This window comes from Sinocyclocheilus rhinocerous, unplaced genomic scaffold (genome assembly GCF_001515625.1).
Source record: "Sinocyclocheilus rhinocerous isolate Xijiao unplaced genomic scaffold, SAMN03320098_v1.1 scaffold68, whole genome shotgun sequence".
In the NCBI taxonomy this organism is placed as follows: domain Eukaryota; kingdom Metazoa; phylum Chordata; class Actinopteri; order Cypriniformes; family Cyprinidae; genus Sinocyclocheilus; species Sinocyclocheilus rhinocerous.
Window position 1 is genome coordinate 1,061,789 of NW_015666487.1, and position 16,078 is coordinate 1,077,866.

Consider the following 16,078-nt stretch of genomic DNA (forward strand, 5'->3'; position numbering starts at 1 on the left):
CTACTCCATGACAATGTACTGAGATTCTGTCAAAAAATATTGAATTTGCAATTAAATTGAGAATAATCAATTGAAACATATGGGGTAAGTATTGTGCCTAATCTTCACTCGCTGCAAAAAATAAAATAAAATAAAAATGAAAAAAAAAAACTGTACATAAATGGAATTTGATTTAATTAGTGGGGCATTTTCTTTCTTTGTACATGGGCAAACCATGAGGAATCAACATTTGCTAAAACAAAAAGTTCTGAGATGTTTAGACAGGATCAACACAACCAGAAAAACATAGCTTAGCAGCATTGCATAGTATCATATGATGCTCTAAAATTGTTTTAATAACACGGTTGTGTTGCCTAGTGTGTTCCACAAAAAAACTTACCCTGCAAAAAATTTGAACAGTCAGAAATAATCTAGGTATATCGTAGGATAAATCTAAAAACCCATATTTCTCTTACATAGTTTCAGACACAATTGAAAGCACATTGATGACCATCAAAATCTATTATATGAAACAAAATTCATTTTGGATTATTTATTTTGTAGCGTTGGTGTTTTGACTAACATAATGCAAGAAATGTTACATACGGATATATTTTGTAAGGTCATGTTGAAGTAATACTGTTGCCTGCAACAGTTTCTCAAATATGAGCATTTAGCAAAAACATATATGCATGTCTCTTCAGCTGCGGGATTCAACACATTAGCATAAGATTTATTGCTTGAAAAAGTTTTATTACTATATGGTTTCCAAATATAAGAAGGAAAATATAATTGCTAAAAAAATCACCTTTGGAAAAACTGAAACATAATGTGTTAATGTACTGTGAGCGGATACATAGGTCACCATGGGGCACAGTATTTACCTTAAACAGTGGTGTAATATTCAAGACATTAAAAGATGTAATCCGACCTCAATGCTTCCTGTTTACTGACTAAAGTCTTTATTCTACTGAATGTAGACATGGAGACATTTTGGGTCAGTATTTTGCCAAATCTCAGCATTAAACTTTTTGTGTAATTTAAACCATTCAGTGATGAATGGTGAACAACAGTCCTCCATTGTTTGCCATGAAAGTGTCTTTACTTTCCGTCCGGTTGACCCAAAATAAAGCCAAAAAAGAACAAGGAAAGAACAGCTTACAGCATCCAGACGCTCCGTCTGCCACTTCTTACAGATTTAGCGGAGCCCTGCTCGTTGATTTGTTCTCCAAAGAGCAGACCTTGCGCTGTCTTTACAATCTTCGGATCAGTACAAACTGAGATTAAGTTTCTCAAAAACATACCTTCATCTGTGATGAAGAAAAAAGCCAAATGATAAGGGACAACAATGCAGTTCCATTGTTTTAGGAGGGGGCGAAAAGTCACATCCACTCTGCTCTTGACACTGCAGAAGGCCAAACTAATCCAGCTCCTCTGCATTCTTCTCTTCTCAACGTCTCTTGCTTCTCTTTGTCCCCTCATCTCGTCCCCCGTTTCAGGCTTAATTGACAGTGGGCACCTGGTTGAGGCTGTACTCTTTGGCCTTCAGTCTCAGGTTTGCAATGCTGTTAGCCATATTCATTCCCTGGGTGGAAGTGGTGTTGGCACAAGTGGGTGGGTAGGTTGCCATGGTGCTGAAAATAAGATACGAGATAGTCAATATAAATTTTAATATGTTAAACGCATTTCAAATTCAATTGACAAAAAAGCCCCAAATTTAAAAAAAAGAAAATGTTTACATGTGAATCCAAAATATAGTGCTTAATTTTTCAATTTAAATGATAAACCATAAAAAGAAATTTAAAAAGTACTTGCTTTCTGTGGGCAGCATTTTCTGTGGCATTCGCATTGGCCCTCCCTCCGGCCTTGGGTACCAGCTTAAGAATATATAAATAGTTAATAATTCTTCATAAATACTGCATTAATATGTATGCATTATACGTGCACAGTAATGCGTTAGGTGTGCGTTGAAATTGTGCAAGCTCGTTTTGCTGGCATTATCGCTGGTCAAATGCGTATCCATGCCAGAAAGTGTTCCCGGTCGAGTTGCATATTTCAGCTGCTGGGAAAAAGGTATTTGGCCGGAGTGGCAGGGTTAGTTACTCTATACGGCTTTTAAGAATGAAGATTACTGTAAATCATAACCAAAGTGTAACTAGAGTCACAAAAAATCCTGCCCAATGGACTTTTCTCCCTCTGAAAGTCAATTTGTATCCTATGGCCCAAAGGTCATGAGGGTCACAGGCGGATTTAATATGGTTTGTTTTCAGATTATCACTTCATCATCAGGGGATCGGCCCACCATCACTTTCACAAAGAGTGGCAGAAAACGACCTGCTAGTCAGTCCTTGTGCTACTTTTTGGACTATTTGGACCTACGCAGCGCTGCTGGGAAAAGCAGAGCATTGCCGTTTCTGCTTATTTGCCGGCGCGGCCCTCCGACTCCACCAAAATTTTGAAGGAAAACAAAAGAGCTTAAGAATGAAATTATACAAAAAAATCTAATCTAAAACATTTGGAAGAAGAAAACATGGGCAACCTGGAGAAGATGAAGTCACGGCAGGAGAGCAGAAGAGACGTACAGAGAGGAAATGAAATGAAACCAGAGCGCTGTGATGAGAAGGATTCAGAGAGTTACCTATACGGGGCTGCGCTCCCCCAGGACAGGTAGTCATTTGGACGGGGTGCGGGACGGGGGACGATAGGCTGCTCCACCGCCGTTACGTCGCCTGAGTACGATTTGAGAAGCGAAGCATTCTTACTGGCCAGCATCGCCCGCTCATTGCGCCGAAACTTTGCCCGTCTGTTTTGGAACCACACCTATGAGAGCACAAGCCGAAATGACACAGTATGGTGGTTATTCTGGATATTTAGTGCACAGCGATGAAAGATAAATTGCAGAGCAAAGCAGATTCTAAGACTCAAGATATAGCTGGTATAATACTGCCAGCATGCATCGGGAAAAAAATGCTAGATCAAAGCTATAAAGTTTCAGATCTTTTTGTGTTCTGTGACCTTAGATGATGCATTTTTCTACTTGAAATTTTTCCTGACTCTCATGATTGGCTCCGCTGTGATCATATTCAGAAAACGGAGTGTGACGACTGATATTAAAACAATCAAAATGCAATTAAAAGTTTCAGGCTTGACATAGCTCTGTAGGATGATATTTTGCTGCACTTTTTTTAGTTCATCCTGATCCGCTGGTGCACACATGTACACCCTTTTTGCAGAGGACACATCAGAGGTTTGAAGAAGGAGCAGACGCGCTTGTGAAACTTGGTTGGAGACCGAGCGGGAAGCCCAGATCTCGAAGCCTTGGCTGCAGCACCAGGCCTGGTGGAGGCACAGTGTCCGGTTACGCAGCGCCTGAGGAATGAGCTCAAAGTCTCTTTTATCAAAGCATTTCTGTATTGCTCCCTTTCTGTGACACATTAATTGCAGATGTGTTTGTTCTATTTCTTTCCTTTCGTTCTCCCCTTCCTTCTCTTGAACTATAAACGGGAATAATCCCCATCTTTCTACAAAAACAGTCTCATTACAGGAGAATGTGGAGACTGGCTGCGACCTACAGCATGTGTGCTGAGAGGCAGAGTGATCGGCTGGGGATTTTTAAACAATCATGCTGAACTCTGACGATGGGGCCGATGACAACACCAAGCTTCAGTGTTACCATCACGTACATCTGTAACTGAATCTTTGCTGAAACCTTGAATTAGGCAAGTGGTTAAATCTTCTTTTGATTTTGGTCTTTTTTTTTTCTAAAGGTATTTTAATTTTGAGGTATTATGCAGAAAGCTTCAGTATGTTTTGTATTAAATTCTCAAAATTGATGCATTCTCTAATCAACTAGTAAACTAAAGACCTGATTGTGGGGTGTGACGTTTACCTGAACTCTAGCTTCGGTGAGATTGACCCTGCGTGCCAGGTCTTCTCGAACAAAGGCATCTGGGTAGTGTGTCCGCTCAAACACTCGCTCCAGCGCTTGCAGCTGGCTGCTGTTGAACGTAGTTCTATTCCTCCGTTGTTTACGCTTCTTCTTTTCTTCTGAGTTCAGCTGTTCATCTGGTAAAGCACACACATAAATTTATCTCAGGAGATGCAGCTTTTAGATATTTCAAATTTAATCTCCATCAGCAGGTGTTTAGTTCTCATTATGTTACTATTATAGCCATTTTTTATTATCTTGTATGCTGTTGATTTAGAAATAAAAAATAAAACAAGATTTTTCTGGTATTAACATTAAAGGAAATCATCTTTCCCCATTCACCATCGTTCACCATTCATCACTGAATTGTTTTTTTTTTTTTTTTGCAAAGCATAAATCATAAGCAACTATTTATTAAAACATATTTACTTTTTTGCCTTTGTAGTGTTTTACAATGGCTTTAAAAATAACATTTAACAAATGTATACTGCAACCAGTAAAGTGATACCAGTTATTAAACTAGTGAACATTACTGTACAATGTAACTAATGAAAAATGTTTTGTAATGAGCCTAGACATTTCTCACAAGGCCATAAACCCACAAGAGGGGCTAATTTACATTTTTTCCCCCCTCAAGTCATTATAAATATAACTTTTTTTGCTTTTTGTCATGGAATTCTTTAGACAAACTATGTGTGCGATCACAAAAACTGTTTTTGTTCTTGCTCATGTTTCATCTTCAGTCTGCACTGAAGGAGAGATTTATAAACGTAGAGAAACTCATGAGAAATGCCTTTGCTGTTCTTTAATCTGACCAACAGCATATGCAAAATGTCCACCAGCAATCAAGCAAATAAATAAAAGATAGAAAAGGAGCATGTCAAAACAGGAATATTTTGAAACAACGTTTAAAGAGCCTATTCCCATCAGTACTTTACAGCCAAAAGCACAGAAGTAACTTAGACTCTCATGAGACTCGATAATCATTCAACTGACAGCACAGACAAACTGCAGCCTTTGGGGTTGCCATCCCTTTGCTTTTCATGACAACAGTAGTTCCACGACCATAATTTTCCAAAAGGATCACAGATGAACACTGACATTTGACCTAGGCATAGCAGGGGGTATAGGCCCTTTAGGCCTGTTGGAAAGATTGTTGAATGCCAACATTTTATTGGTTCAATTTCAGATTGTAAAGGTCAGTTTAATTACTGTTTAAACTTCCTGTTTGCTACATTTAAATGAAAACTCAAGCGGTTTAATGGGGCATTGGGCTTGTTATGGGAAATGCATAAAAAAGCTTCTACAAAATGAGTCCAAGAGTTTTGGGAAAAACAGTTGACAAATAACACATGAGTGAATGGATTCTAACAAAATATTAAATAAGACTATTACATTGTGTTTGAATACCTCATTCTGATTTCCCTGTATTTGTAATTTCTCAGTATCTTGGAACAATCCTCATACAATGACAACAATAAGAACATATAAAAACGTTCTCAGAGTTTGAAATTATAGTTGTGTGAGTAATTTTGATATGCACACCAAAAGAGAAAATAATGCATTTAAGCTTCTACATGCTGGGGAATAAATGAAAGAAGAAGAAAAAAAAACATGCAGACTCATGTCAAACAATGCAATAATGAGGACAACCTTTTCATACATTTACATAAAGTTTTAATTTCAGGATAGAGATATGGTCTTAAAAAACAACAACAGAAGGCTAGGGGAAAAGGTTTATTTTTATTTTTTATTGTGGATTTCTCTATATCAAGCCTATATAGCATACTAAGAACGTAAGAACGGCAATGTAGGAAGCAAACGTGATTAGGCCTACCTTAAATGTTTACGATTAATAATACTTAATAATAATAAATATAAAATAGAAAGTGTAATGTAAAAAGTAGGGCCTACTCGTAATATAGCAAAATTTTAGGTTAATAAAATAATTCCGCTGTAACATAAGTTTGAAAGAAAGCAACAGGCCAAAATATATTTTTTCCCGCAAAAGACGATTTATATTTGTACACATAAGTAATGAAGTTTGCTATTCGATACCATAATCGCATATGTATGTTCTCCGGATGCAGGATAATGATGACAAATTATAGTGTTGAAATGAACTGAAAAGGTCCAGAAAGTAGATTTAGGATTTTTCTGTGGGTTTTTCTAGCGCCCTTTTTATCTTTAATATTTTCCTTAAACCAAGAAAACTGAAAAAATGACAGAGACGTGCCTGTTATTCATAACTTTTTTTCACCGTTGCAAATGTTCTGCTAATTATTATATAGGCTAAACTTTAAGCAAATTATAAAATAAAGTCAATTTCAGGAAGCAGTTCTACTCATAAAAATTAACACAAATTTCGCAATGTTTACGGGGCCATATTTTCATTAACGCACAACGGGCTTGAATGTCAACAATCATAAATTATGTAGCTACAAAATGCGTTCACGACCCATAAACTTTTCTCATGTGGAATTATTTTTTCTGCTAGTATTATTTCGGGAGAGAAACTTCGCATCACCTGTCTACACATTTGCTAAACTGTGTAGTAGGCTAGTACATTTAAAAATCATAAATTCAATTTAATGATTAATCCAGTGTGTTACTACTCCACATAGGCTACAGAATCAAAAAGGCTAGTCATTCAAATTTGACAGTATTTTTGTAAGCAAAATATAGGCTACCAATATTGTCAGTTCATTTTATATTGTGTTAAATGTTATTGATTCTCTCTATAAATCTACAACAGCACTTGATTTTCTTAGGGAGTGTGAGCAGACTTACTCTCCTGTTGTGTTGTATCACTGCCGCTGGTTAAACCCGGAGATTCCAGCATAGTCCTGCCCGTTTCGCCAACACTTTCGTCCGCCTGAGAACCGACCATTTCTCTAGCCTCCTCTAGATCCAACAGGTGGCTCACCGAGAAGTTCTTTTTGGCTTGCAAGTTTTCCAGGTTGGCTGTAATGGGACTCTCCAGTCTGCTGGATATGGTTGCTTGTCTGTCCATTACATGTGCATAGCTAGAAGTCATGACGCAAATACGATACAAGAGAAAAAAAACTGGGCAAGTGTATTAGGTTAACCAAACAGGTCTCCTTGCGTAAATTTGAAGACAAACTCATAAGGAACAGCGCGTCCAAACCGATGCCTTGGCTGTCTTTGCTCACTATGATAGCTACTTATCCAGGTGGAGCAATGTTTCAACTTGATATAAAACTTTGTGGAACTTAATAGGACTATAAAGACCACGAAGTATGTTGAATGCGTCCACTCAAAGCCATATAATCTTTCTGCAAAGTATTGTTGGTTCAATAAGAAAAAAACTCCCAGAGCTCCACGCAGTTGTTGACTGAGCGCTGATCCAGAAATGCTGATGCCTTTCAGATGCATGTGTGTAAAGCAGCGAGAGGAGGCAGGACACTCCACCGCCTTCCCTAAGCTGTTGTCTCTCTCCACTGCTCCACGCCGTGCTCTCTGCTCACTCACACACACACACACACACGTGTTCTGGCACTTCAAACGGCGCGCTCACTGGCATGCAGTGGAGTGGATTGTAAATGAAAAATTGAGACCCCTGGGAGAGAAGATGGAGCTGAAAGGCTCTCGTAATTATGTGGCAAAAGACTTTGTGCTGTCTTTGACGTTTAACAGCCCCCCTCCCTCCTCCATCACAGCTTCCCTTGGAAGGTTAACCCTCCCCAAACTCTGAATTCCAGATATCTGTCACTTATTATCATTTCGCTCAAAACAATGTTCAAGTGAGTGGTGGCACAAAGACATTTGTAAAGTTTGCAGGAAACGTCCATTAATGGGATGGTTTAGTTGAATACCTATAGCTGTAGTAGTCAGACGCCATCTTTAATTTTTACGCGACTGAAAACGAGGCCGTAAGGTTAAACCGTCAAAGAGGCCGTTTACAGAACGCGTTTTTGCATTTAAAAGTGGAATGGGAAAACGCCTCGTCTTTAGAACGCGGTGTCATGCGCAAAATGTTGCAAAAATGCTAGATGTTGGCTCAAAATACGTCAGTTTAGCGCGTGTTTACATAAAAAGAAAAAAAGAAATGAAAAGCAGCTCAGTAGAATACAAACCTTTCGGTGTGAACGGCCCTATGTCACAGTAATTTTTGGGAAGGCATTTTTGATTACGCATTCAGCGTTTTCGTTGGCTTCCTTGCATAGCATCCTTTCCATTAGCTTAATGATGATGTCTACTCTGCCAATTGATTCGTTCGTTGAGCGCCCTCAAATAATGTTGGTTGGCGTTCTTTAAAAATAATTAAAGAATTTAATTTCTCTGAGATTTTTTAAAGATTTGTATAGTAGCCTACCACATAGCCTATAAGAATATTCTGATAACCATAACAATGCACATGCATTAGCTATTGATGTTTAAACACTAAAACGTTTTAAAAAATAATGTTTTGTCATACAGACTTGGGCAAATATACGTTATCGGTCAAACCAAAAACCGGAGAAAGTTCTGGCTGCAGTGGCCTACACATCTCCAGCTGGGACGGGAGTAGTGTCAGACCACTTGGGTGAGTTATAAGTGGGGGCTTTCACAAGGTAGATGTCCATGTGCTTCAGTGGCAAAAGTCTATAGGCTCCTCACTGCCACAGACATCCCGTAGCTTCCAGCCCCAGATCTGGGAAAAGAACACTTGATGCCATCAAAGGAAAACGGATTGAAACCAGATGTGCTGCTTTCCTTCTTTCCATGTATTTAATTAAGCCGCTGTTGGGATGGAGTAGACCTTTTTCATCATTAGTTTTCCCTCTACATTCCCTCAGTTGCCAGCTCCTCTACAAGCGACTTCTCTCAAAAAGGCCTGCTATCGGGCTGAAAGATCGTGCAAAAGAAGACAGTCTGTAAAACCGTTCCTTTCGACCACAACCAGCAAAACGTTTTTCAGTCCAATGTCAAATCCGTGTGGCACATGTCCATCATCGCTTGAACGCAGACGTCGCAGTTGAAAGAGATTGGGGTTTGTTTATGGCCTGTCAAAATCCAAACTTTAAAAGTTTTTTTCCCCTCTGGTTCATGATGACTTTGGACCGACAGCTTAAATTTAGACAGATTTATAATTTGGACAGCTACCCTAAAGTGTGCTTTAACAATTTCCATTGCTTCAATTTTAATCGAATTCCATTTATTTGAAAATCAAATATATTTGATCAAGTTCCATGACTTTGAATGAGTTCCATTCATTTGATATTGCTGAGATAAAATAAAATATAAAGAAACTGCACTAAATGTTTTAGAGCTGGGACTAGAATAAATTACGTTTTTTAAATTGTATTCATCTCCATTTTCCAGGCCAGTTTTCCTGGCCTGTAAAGCACAATCTTCCCGATATCCTTAAGTTTTCCATGATCTTGGGAAGGCTGTAAATAGATGGACATAATAACGAAATGAAAGGCTATTATATTTCGCTTTAAATATGTAAATGAACATTAATAACAGTAATAATAATAATAATAATAATAATAATAGGATAATAACAGCCTAATAAAAATATGTTTTAAATGATTCAAAAACACCAGCGGACAAATCACCATTGAAATGTATTTTGTAAATGTATTTCTTGCCTGTTAGGATTTTTCCACAGATGATTTTATAATGTAGCCTACGTGCGTAATTGAAAACATGACTCATAACTCTGTGGATTGACTTTATGACATTGTGATAAACACAGACTCAACAATCCAGCTAAACTCGTGAATTACAAAAGGAGTTAATTAGTAATCGAAATAAAACCCAGAACATGGACAATACACTTCAGTTCACGTCTCAGAATATATAGGCTATAGCCTACATATTTTGTATCCACATAATCGCGTAATGGAAAGCCCATGACAGCCCAGTGAGCCCACGAATTAAAAACGCGTGTATATTCCGATTGTTTAAAAGTATCCAGTTTACAGTAGTTAAAACAATATACACAAGATCGTCCTACACGAAAATAATAAAGAAGAAGCACTGAGCAATTTGTCAAGGAATCTGTACGACCATTTTAATGCGCCTTTATAGCCACACTATAATACAAGAATGGGAAATGGGACTTTATTTGGTTTAGTAGGCTAGTATTATAGCACGCAATCTTACAATAAGCAGCATTCTCGCATCAGTAGTGATAAATTATTTGCAAACATGTTTTAGTATGGCCCAGGTCTGACTAAACCAGCACAGAATTTTTCAGACATAGGCTAATGTCTTTAAAACGTACTTAAAAACAGAAGTCGTCCAGTTATTGCTCACGACACCATTAACATTATAGGACTTTAACTAGTTTTAGATGGAAAGTTGAGCGACAGGCACAATTGAATTCCCCTGACGCTATCATCAGAGCGCGCGTGTCTGCACGTGTTTTTTCGCGCAGGATATGAAGCGCGAGCACAGGAGGAGGCACTTTAATTGTAATTAGTGAAATAAAAGCTCGCGGTCGTCTAATCAGCACCAGGGGTCAATGGACAGCACTACCGCACTTGATCGTGTTTAACAGGAGGAATTCCGTCAACATAGTCGTAGTAAATCCTATTTTGTTAGACCATACTTACAAATATGGTCTAACAAAAAGTTTTAGGCCTATTAAAACCATGGCAATATTGTTCTCAGTGTTAACATGTTCTGTTAAATCTGTCTGATTTATCTCACGATTTAATGCAGTTGGCTAAGCACTTTTGTATTGATTTATGATATTTGTTATGTTTCTAACTAGCGTTTGTTCCTTAGGCTATTTTAATATGCTCACAATATAAAACTGTAAACATTTTAGATTAGGCTACAACGATTTTGTGTAAAAGTTAAGGTTTTTCTAGAAGTGTATTTTTTTTATGTAGATTAAAATAGGATGTTTTTATGGTTACAATAAGATGACGGAGATGACTTTAATTAACATAATGAATTTTTAAAAGAAATAGCATTAACAGTCGTTGCTTTTCATTTTACATTATGTTGCATAAGGGTAATCATCATGATCAAAACCGGATAACCAATGACTTGCCAGAAGGCAGAATGTTTCAGTAAAAGTTGATCTCGTGCGCTTTTTTTTCTTTTTTCCCTCGAGTTTCTCTGGTTACGAAGTCTTTTCAACCTGTCCCGACGGACGGAGGGCACATAAATCAGAAATGCGCTCTCACAAACTGAGCTTCACGAAAATCTCCTTTCCTGTATTGACTTCCAGGATTTGTCAGTCCTTGTTTTATATAGTCAAACCAGAATAGAAAAGAATAGAATATTGTATTTCATATTGTGATGATTTCATACAATGGCTCTGATTAATACATTTTTACGATTACATATTAAAATTAATATTAGTATCAATATTTTTGTTTAAGTCGATGATGGAGTAAAAGAGCAATGTTCTAACAAGAATTTAAGTGGGGCTGAAAAAAAGCGTAAAAAATGTTAATTTGCAAATATTTGTCTATGTGTTTCTCAAGGGCTGTCCAGACATTACTGAATCGCTGTAGAGTTTTAGGTGGATATAAGGAGTCTTAGAAGTCGAGAGACACTTGAATAGGGTTTGTGGCTTTCCTTAAATTCGTTTATAAAATAAACCGTTATATGAAAATATGAGATCAACAGTTTCCATATTATTTACAAATAACGAATGCATTACCACTTTAAACAATGTTTAAAACACAAGCAAAAATGCTAAGTGTATTCCAAAGGATTCTTTTTAAACATGCTATGAGGTGTGCAATAAAAAGTACAAAATCGGTTAAAATATTAAAACACTTTATTCACCAACAGATAATTTAAATATTGAATTTAAAGCATATTTTATAGTCATTATAATGCACACGAATATAGTCAAATGCATGACATTCATAATATATATTTAAAAACCTTTTTGAATAACATAACCGTACTGTTATACAATGTTAAATGTTTTAGTGTTGGTGCAAAGCTCTGCATGGTGTTTTATTAGAAAAGTATAAATGATATACATAAAACATATGTATTAAAAAAAACTATGCCATTCATTCAGCTTCCCACACTTCAACAGTTTTTTCCTCTACAGTACGAATCAATTGTTCTCATCTCTGCTGAGCAAACTGTCAGCTTTGTATGATAAAAACCCCCAAGCCATATACAGATAAAAGATTCCACCATTCACTTGTGCAACATCATGTGAAATAAATCACAGCTACAAACTACCACCAGTATTGTATTGTCTATTCCATTTTGAATAATGTCGAAGTTATACAACAATCAAGTTAACAGTATTTAGTCTTTTATAGTGTTTTTAAGATGCACAATGTTTTCAAGAGATTTGTACTCCATTTACTTAATGCAAGACAGATTAAATTGTACAAATGACTGACATCCAAAGGAACCAAAATAAAATACATACCACTATTTTAACTGCCCACATTTAGGATCATGTAGCACCCTTAATTATAACCAAAAACCGAGCTTAACAGATCATAATCAGTATTTTAGCCCTGTAATGTTCAGGCATTTTTAATGCTAGTAGTAGTAATGGAATAACGCTCACAGTATTTGGAAACCTGACACCAATATCACACTGAGGCTGCCTTTTATCCTCACAAAATGCAGGATTGTTGGTTTGTTCATCACTCTCACAATTTCTAAAGTTGGTAGCAAGTGTTATGTAAACCATCATACAGCCTCTATTAAACTGATGATGTTTGGAAGCTAGCTTAGCCCATCTGCAGAAACATCTGTTGCTTTGCTCTCCTGATTGTCTTGGCTGATCGTTGGTTCTGTAATGGAACTGTCTTTGCTCATACTTGAGCCATCTACCTCTGTACGCCCCTCCGTGTCTGCTGCAGGACCATTTTCAGTAACAGGCTTGGAGTTGGCCTCCCTCTCTTTGTCCTCTAGATTGGTTTCCTCTGGGATGGGGACGTCCTCAGCATTAAGCTCTAGCTGAATCATCAACTCATCCAGTTTGCGGGCCTTGCGCAGCTCATTCTGTTGGATGATTGCACACAGGTGCTCTGTCAGCTGCTCTTTCACCTCCGTTTTCCTGTGCAAGTCCATCTTAGCGGCAACATACTCAGCCTCTGCTTTCTCAAAGCGCTTCCTGTCAACAATAAGAGATTGGCAGAGACAGGAGAGTTAGATGTATAGAAATGCATATACTAAGCTTGATGTGCACAGGAATCGCAACCATTTTGCTGTACTCAAATACAAGATCACGCTCAACTGATTAAAGACAGCTTGTAAAATAAATAGAAAGATTCTCAAAATATTTTAGAGAAAATTATTATTAAAAAAATGAATAAAAATGAAAGATTATTATAAATTACTGCTAAAATATTTTCTTAAATATAACTATTTCAATATATATATATATATATATGCATGCACATACACACACATTACATACAAATATACTTTTTACAATATATAAGTGGTTAAAGTGTTCAAAAGTAAACTGAATAACAAAACTTGCAAAAATGAATAACAAAATGAATAAAAACTATGATAATGTTCTGCTACAAGTAATAATTTAGATGTGCATGCATTTGTCTCTTTCATAATTTGGCCGAATTAATATAGAAATGCTACAGAGGGCAGTATTTTCACCCCTGAGCAAACAGACTTCTATACGCATGTACTGGATGTACTAAGTTAGTCTATTACTGTAGATTTGCTATTTTAAGGTGACAGATCTGAGGAAGTGGCACATAAAACAAAGTGAGAGCAATTTCAACACGAAACTACTGTGAACTTGTTTTACAGTACACTTAGAATGGACTGCAAAAATGGGCCTGAAATGAACATTTACCATGCCAGGGAATAATCCATGCTTGATTGCTCTATCAGTTTTCTAAGAATCCCGATGTCGCTGGACACAGAATCATCCAGTAACTGAAGTTCTCTCTGGATCTTCTTCAGTTTCACAGCTTCAGCCTGTGTCTGTTTGGACCTGGGAAACAGGAAGTTATATTTTCAACATTCTGCTTTTCACATAACACCTTTGGATTATCATACATGCAAAAGGTTATCATACTCCAGACAGACCGATTTTGATCATTGTTTAAAAATAGACATTTGCTCTTACTTTTCAGCAATGGTTTTTGCAAGGAGAGCTTTTCTTTTTTTATTCTTCTCTTCCATTATCCGTTGCTCCCACTGCAACTGCTGCAGACGGTTCTTCTCCCGCCTGTTATAAGAAAGTTTGGTGGAGTCTTAAGCCATTACAACACAAAAATAACATATGGTTATCTACTCTGATTCCTACAAATTCAATGTATATTACTTTAATATAACCAGGGTTTTTGAACACTTTTAGAGTTAGCGTTATTCCATTATTCATTATATATAACACGCCTTAGAGGTTTTTTGAATAATACAAAAAGTGTCCAATTCCACAGAAAAAAAACATGGCAACCCTTGTCACAATGCAAAAAAAAAAGGGAAATAAATCATATAAATAAATACATTTTGGGATGAAATATGATACAAATATATTATCTTGTACAGTAATATAAATTAAAAACAATATATTTAATATAAAATATTATTAATATTTAATATAAAGTATTCTGAGCCAGTGTTTGCATAGGAAATAGACTTACTAACAATTCCACTTGCTGTTTGTCCAGCTCCTTGATGACTGCTGGTGGTGCAGGTGATTCTGGGTCATGTTTAACAGGTTCTGCTTCATGTTCAACCAGTTGCGACTCCAACGGTTTGGGCTCGTCCCGTGGTTTGACAGGAGCGGGGTGACTGACAGCAGGCGGGTCTGGGGGCTTGGTAAGCTGTTGGTCGGGTGGAAGAGAGTGGCTGTCCTCCTCCTGTTTGGCTGCCAGCTGCAGAGCCCTTTCCCGCTGCAGCTGCTGTCTGCTCCGGTTAGTCGGAGCGGCTTTCCGGCCACGACCCAATGTGACAGACACAGCCTGGTTTACTGGATAAGAGCACATTAGAGCAGATTTATCAGTATTCACAATTAGAGTTAGAGGCTGTCTTAAAATCTAGAAGAGGATCCAAACACGACGTCTAGGTGCGCAAGTCGACACATATGATTGGAGACATTTTCCGCACTTAATAACTTACAAAATAACAATCAGTATGTGTGCATTTCATTTCATTTCATATACAGGCAGACTGCAAGAATGAAAACCGTTTCTAAGTAAAGTTACAACATTCGTACTCACCGACTTCGCCGTTGTGTTTCATTCTTCGCAGATCTTCCTCTGAAAATCCAGCCCACGCAGCCATTCTCAGAAGCCTATAAAGTTACTTGCAACTTAATTGCAAATCGGTTTTTATCAAAAACAAATATATGTGGGGTTAAATGGTATTTTTCAACATGCACACGCGGAAATTAACTTTACTTTCTCATCTGGCCGCCATGTTTGTGTATAATGACTGCCACGTTCAAGACCCTAGAAAGGCCCCTTCGCTTGTGCCCTCGGCATTTGCCTGTTTTTTTTTCTGACACGTATATTTTATATGCTATTATATTAGTGTAATGTTGCGAATAAAATATAACTTTTTATTTTATATAACTTTCCTAATCGTATAACTTTTTGATAATGAAGTTAAAAAAATACTTACAGGCAATAGTTTTAGATGATTGACCTTTACAATTTCTTTGGGATAGATAGATAGATAGATAGATAGATAGATAGATATCGGCTGTGTAGAATAAAAAGTGTTGAAATATTGTATTAAAAATGTTTTTGGTTTTAGCAGTCCTCAAGAAAAATACATCAGACTATTGGAGTCAACTGATAATTTTGTTTATCCCCCTCTTCTTACTCTTCACATTCACTGAGCCATCCTGCACTCCTAGTGGTAGAGAGGTCAGAGGTTAATGAAAGAGCTTGCTTGGTGATAAAAAGCATGAAATCCAGAGAAAAAGAAACGTCAAACAGTTGTATCAAGTTACACTTTTGTTTTATTGCCAGAAACACCCATGATTGTGGCAGGAGTAAGCACAGAGCTCAGGCTCTCTGTGTGGGGCTGTGAGAGGCTCTGTAATTTCTCTGGATCAACTGCTTATCTGAGGGATCTGGCACGTGTTGCCAAATTAGTCCTGAATGAGTGAACTCTTGTCTGCTACTTTTGCTGCAACACTGATGTCTGATTTCCCATTATTACCATTAGCATCAGCGAGGCATTCTGCGTATGACCTCCATTTCTGGGTGGTTTGGTAGCCTCAGTGTGTTGAACTGCCAG

At 37.3% G+C, this 16,078-nt stretch overlaps 2 protein-coding genes across 4 annotated transcripts; both read right to left on the minus strand.

Annotated features, from left to right (window-relative positions):
• Positions 1 to 545: 545 nt before the first annotated feature.
• Positions 546 to 7,770, minus strand: prrx1b (paired related homeobox 1b). Of its 3 annotated transcripts, none has more exons than XM_016543671.1 (5): positions 7,744 to 7,770; positions 6,698 to 6,912; positions 3,869 to 4,044; positions 2,618 to 2,799; positions 546 to 1,613 (listed from the first exon to the last, which is right to left on the minus strand). In XM_016543671.1, the coding sequence occupies exons 1-5, from the start codon at positions 7,767 to 7,769 to the stop codon at positions 1,481 to 1,483; spliced, it is 732 nt and encodes a 243-aa protein (XP_016399157.1). In that variant the 5' UTR covers position 7,770; the 3' UTR covers positions 546 to 1,480. The 3 variants fall into 3 exon arrangements, with proteins under 3 accessions (XP_016399157.1, XP_016399156.1, XP_016399158.1); XM_016543672.1 differs by lacking the exon at positions 7,744 to 7,770 and adding an exon at positions 1,795 to 1,856 and having other exon boundaries at positions 1,481 to 1,613; positions 6,698 to 7,263; XM_016543670.1 differs by lacking the exon at positions 7,744 to 7,770 and having other exon boundaries at positions 6,698 to 7,263.
• A 4,011-nt stretch (positions 7,771 to 11,781) lies between these two features.
• Positions 11,782 to 15,275, minus strand: gorab (golgin, rab6-interacting). The gene is made up of 5 exons (XM_016543673.1): positions 15,052 to 15,275; positions 14,477 to 14,801; positions 13,956 to 14,057; positions 13,680 to 13,820; positions 11,782 to 12,971 (listed from the first exon to the last, which is right to left on the minus strand). Exons 1-5 carry the CDS (start codon positions 15,113 to 15,115, stop codon positions 12,581 to 12,583), a joined length of 1,023 nt encoding a protein of 340 aa, XP_016399159.1. The 5' UTR covers positions 15,116 to 15,275; the 3' UTR covers positions 11,782 to 12,580.
• Positions 15,276 to 16,078: the final 803 nt, after the last annotated feature.

Excerpts from the sequence above, each read along its gene's own strand:
- prrx1b (XM_016543670.1), bottom strand. The coding sequence starts at position 6,944 with ATGACTTCTAGCTATGCACATGTAATGGACAGACAAGCAACCATATCC. Across the intron at positions 2,800-3,868 it reads TCACCGAAGCTAGAGTTCAG|GTGTGGTTCCAAAACAGACG; the intron begins GTAAACGTCACA and ends GTGCTCTCATAG. Across the intron at positions 1,614-2,617 it reads GGGAGCGCAGCCCCGTATAG|CACCATGGCAACCTACCCAC; the intron begins GTAACTCTCTGA and ends TCTTATTTTCAG.
- gorab (XM_016543673.1), bottom strand. The coding sequence starts at position 15,115 with ATGGCTGCGTGGGCTGGATTTTCAGAGGAAGATCTGCGAAGAATGAAA. Across the intron at positions 14,802-15,051 it reads GAAACACAACGGCGAAGTCG|TAAACCAGGCTGTGTCTGTC; the intron begins GTGAGTACGAAT and ends GCTCTTATCCAG. Across the intron at positions 13,821-13,955 it reads GCAAAAACCATTGCTGAAAA|GTCCAAACAGACACAGGCTG; the intron begins GTAAGAGCAAAT and ends CCTGTTTCCCAG.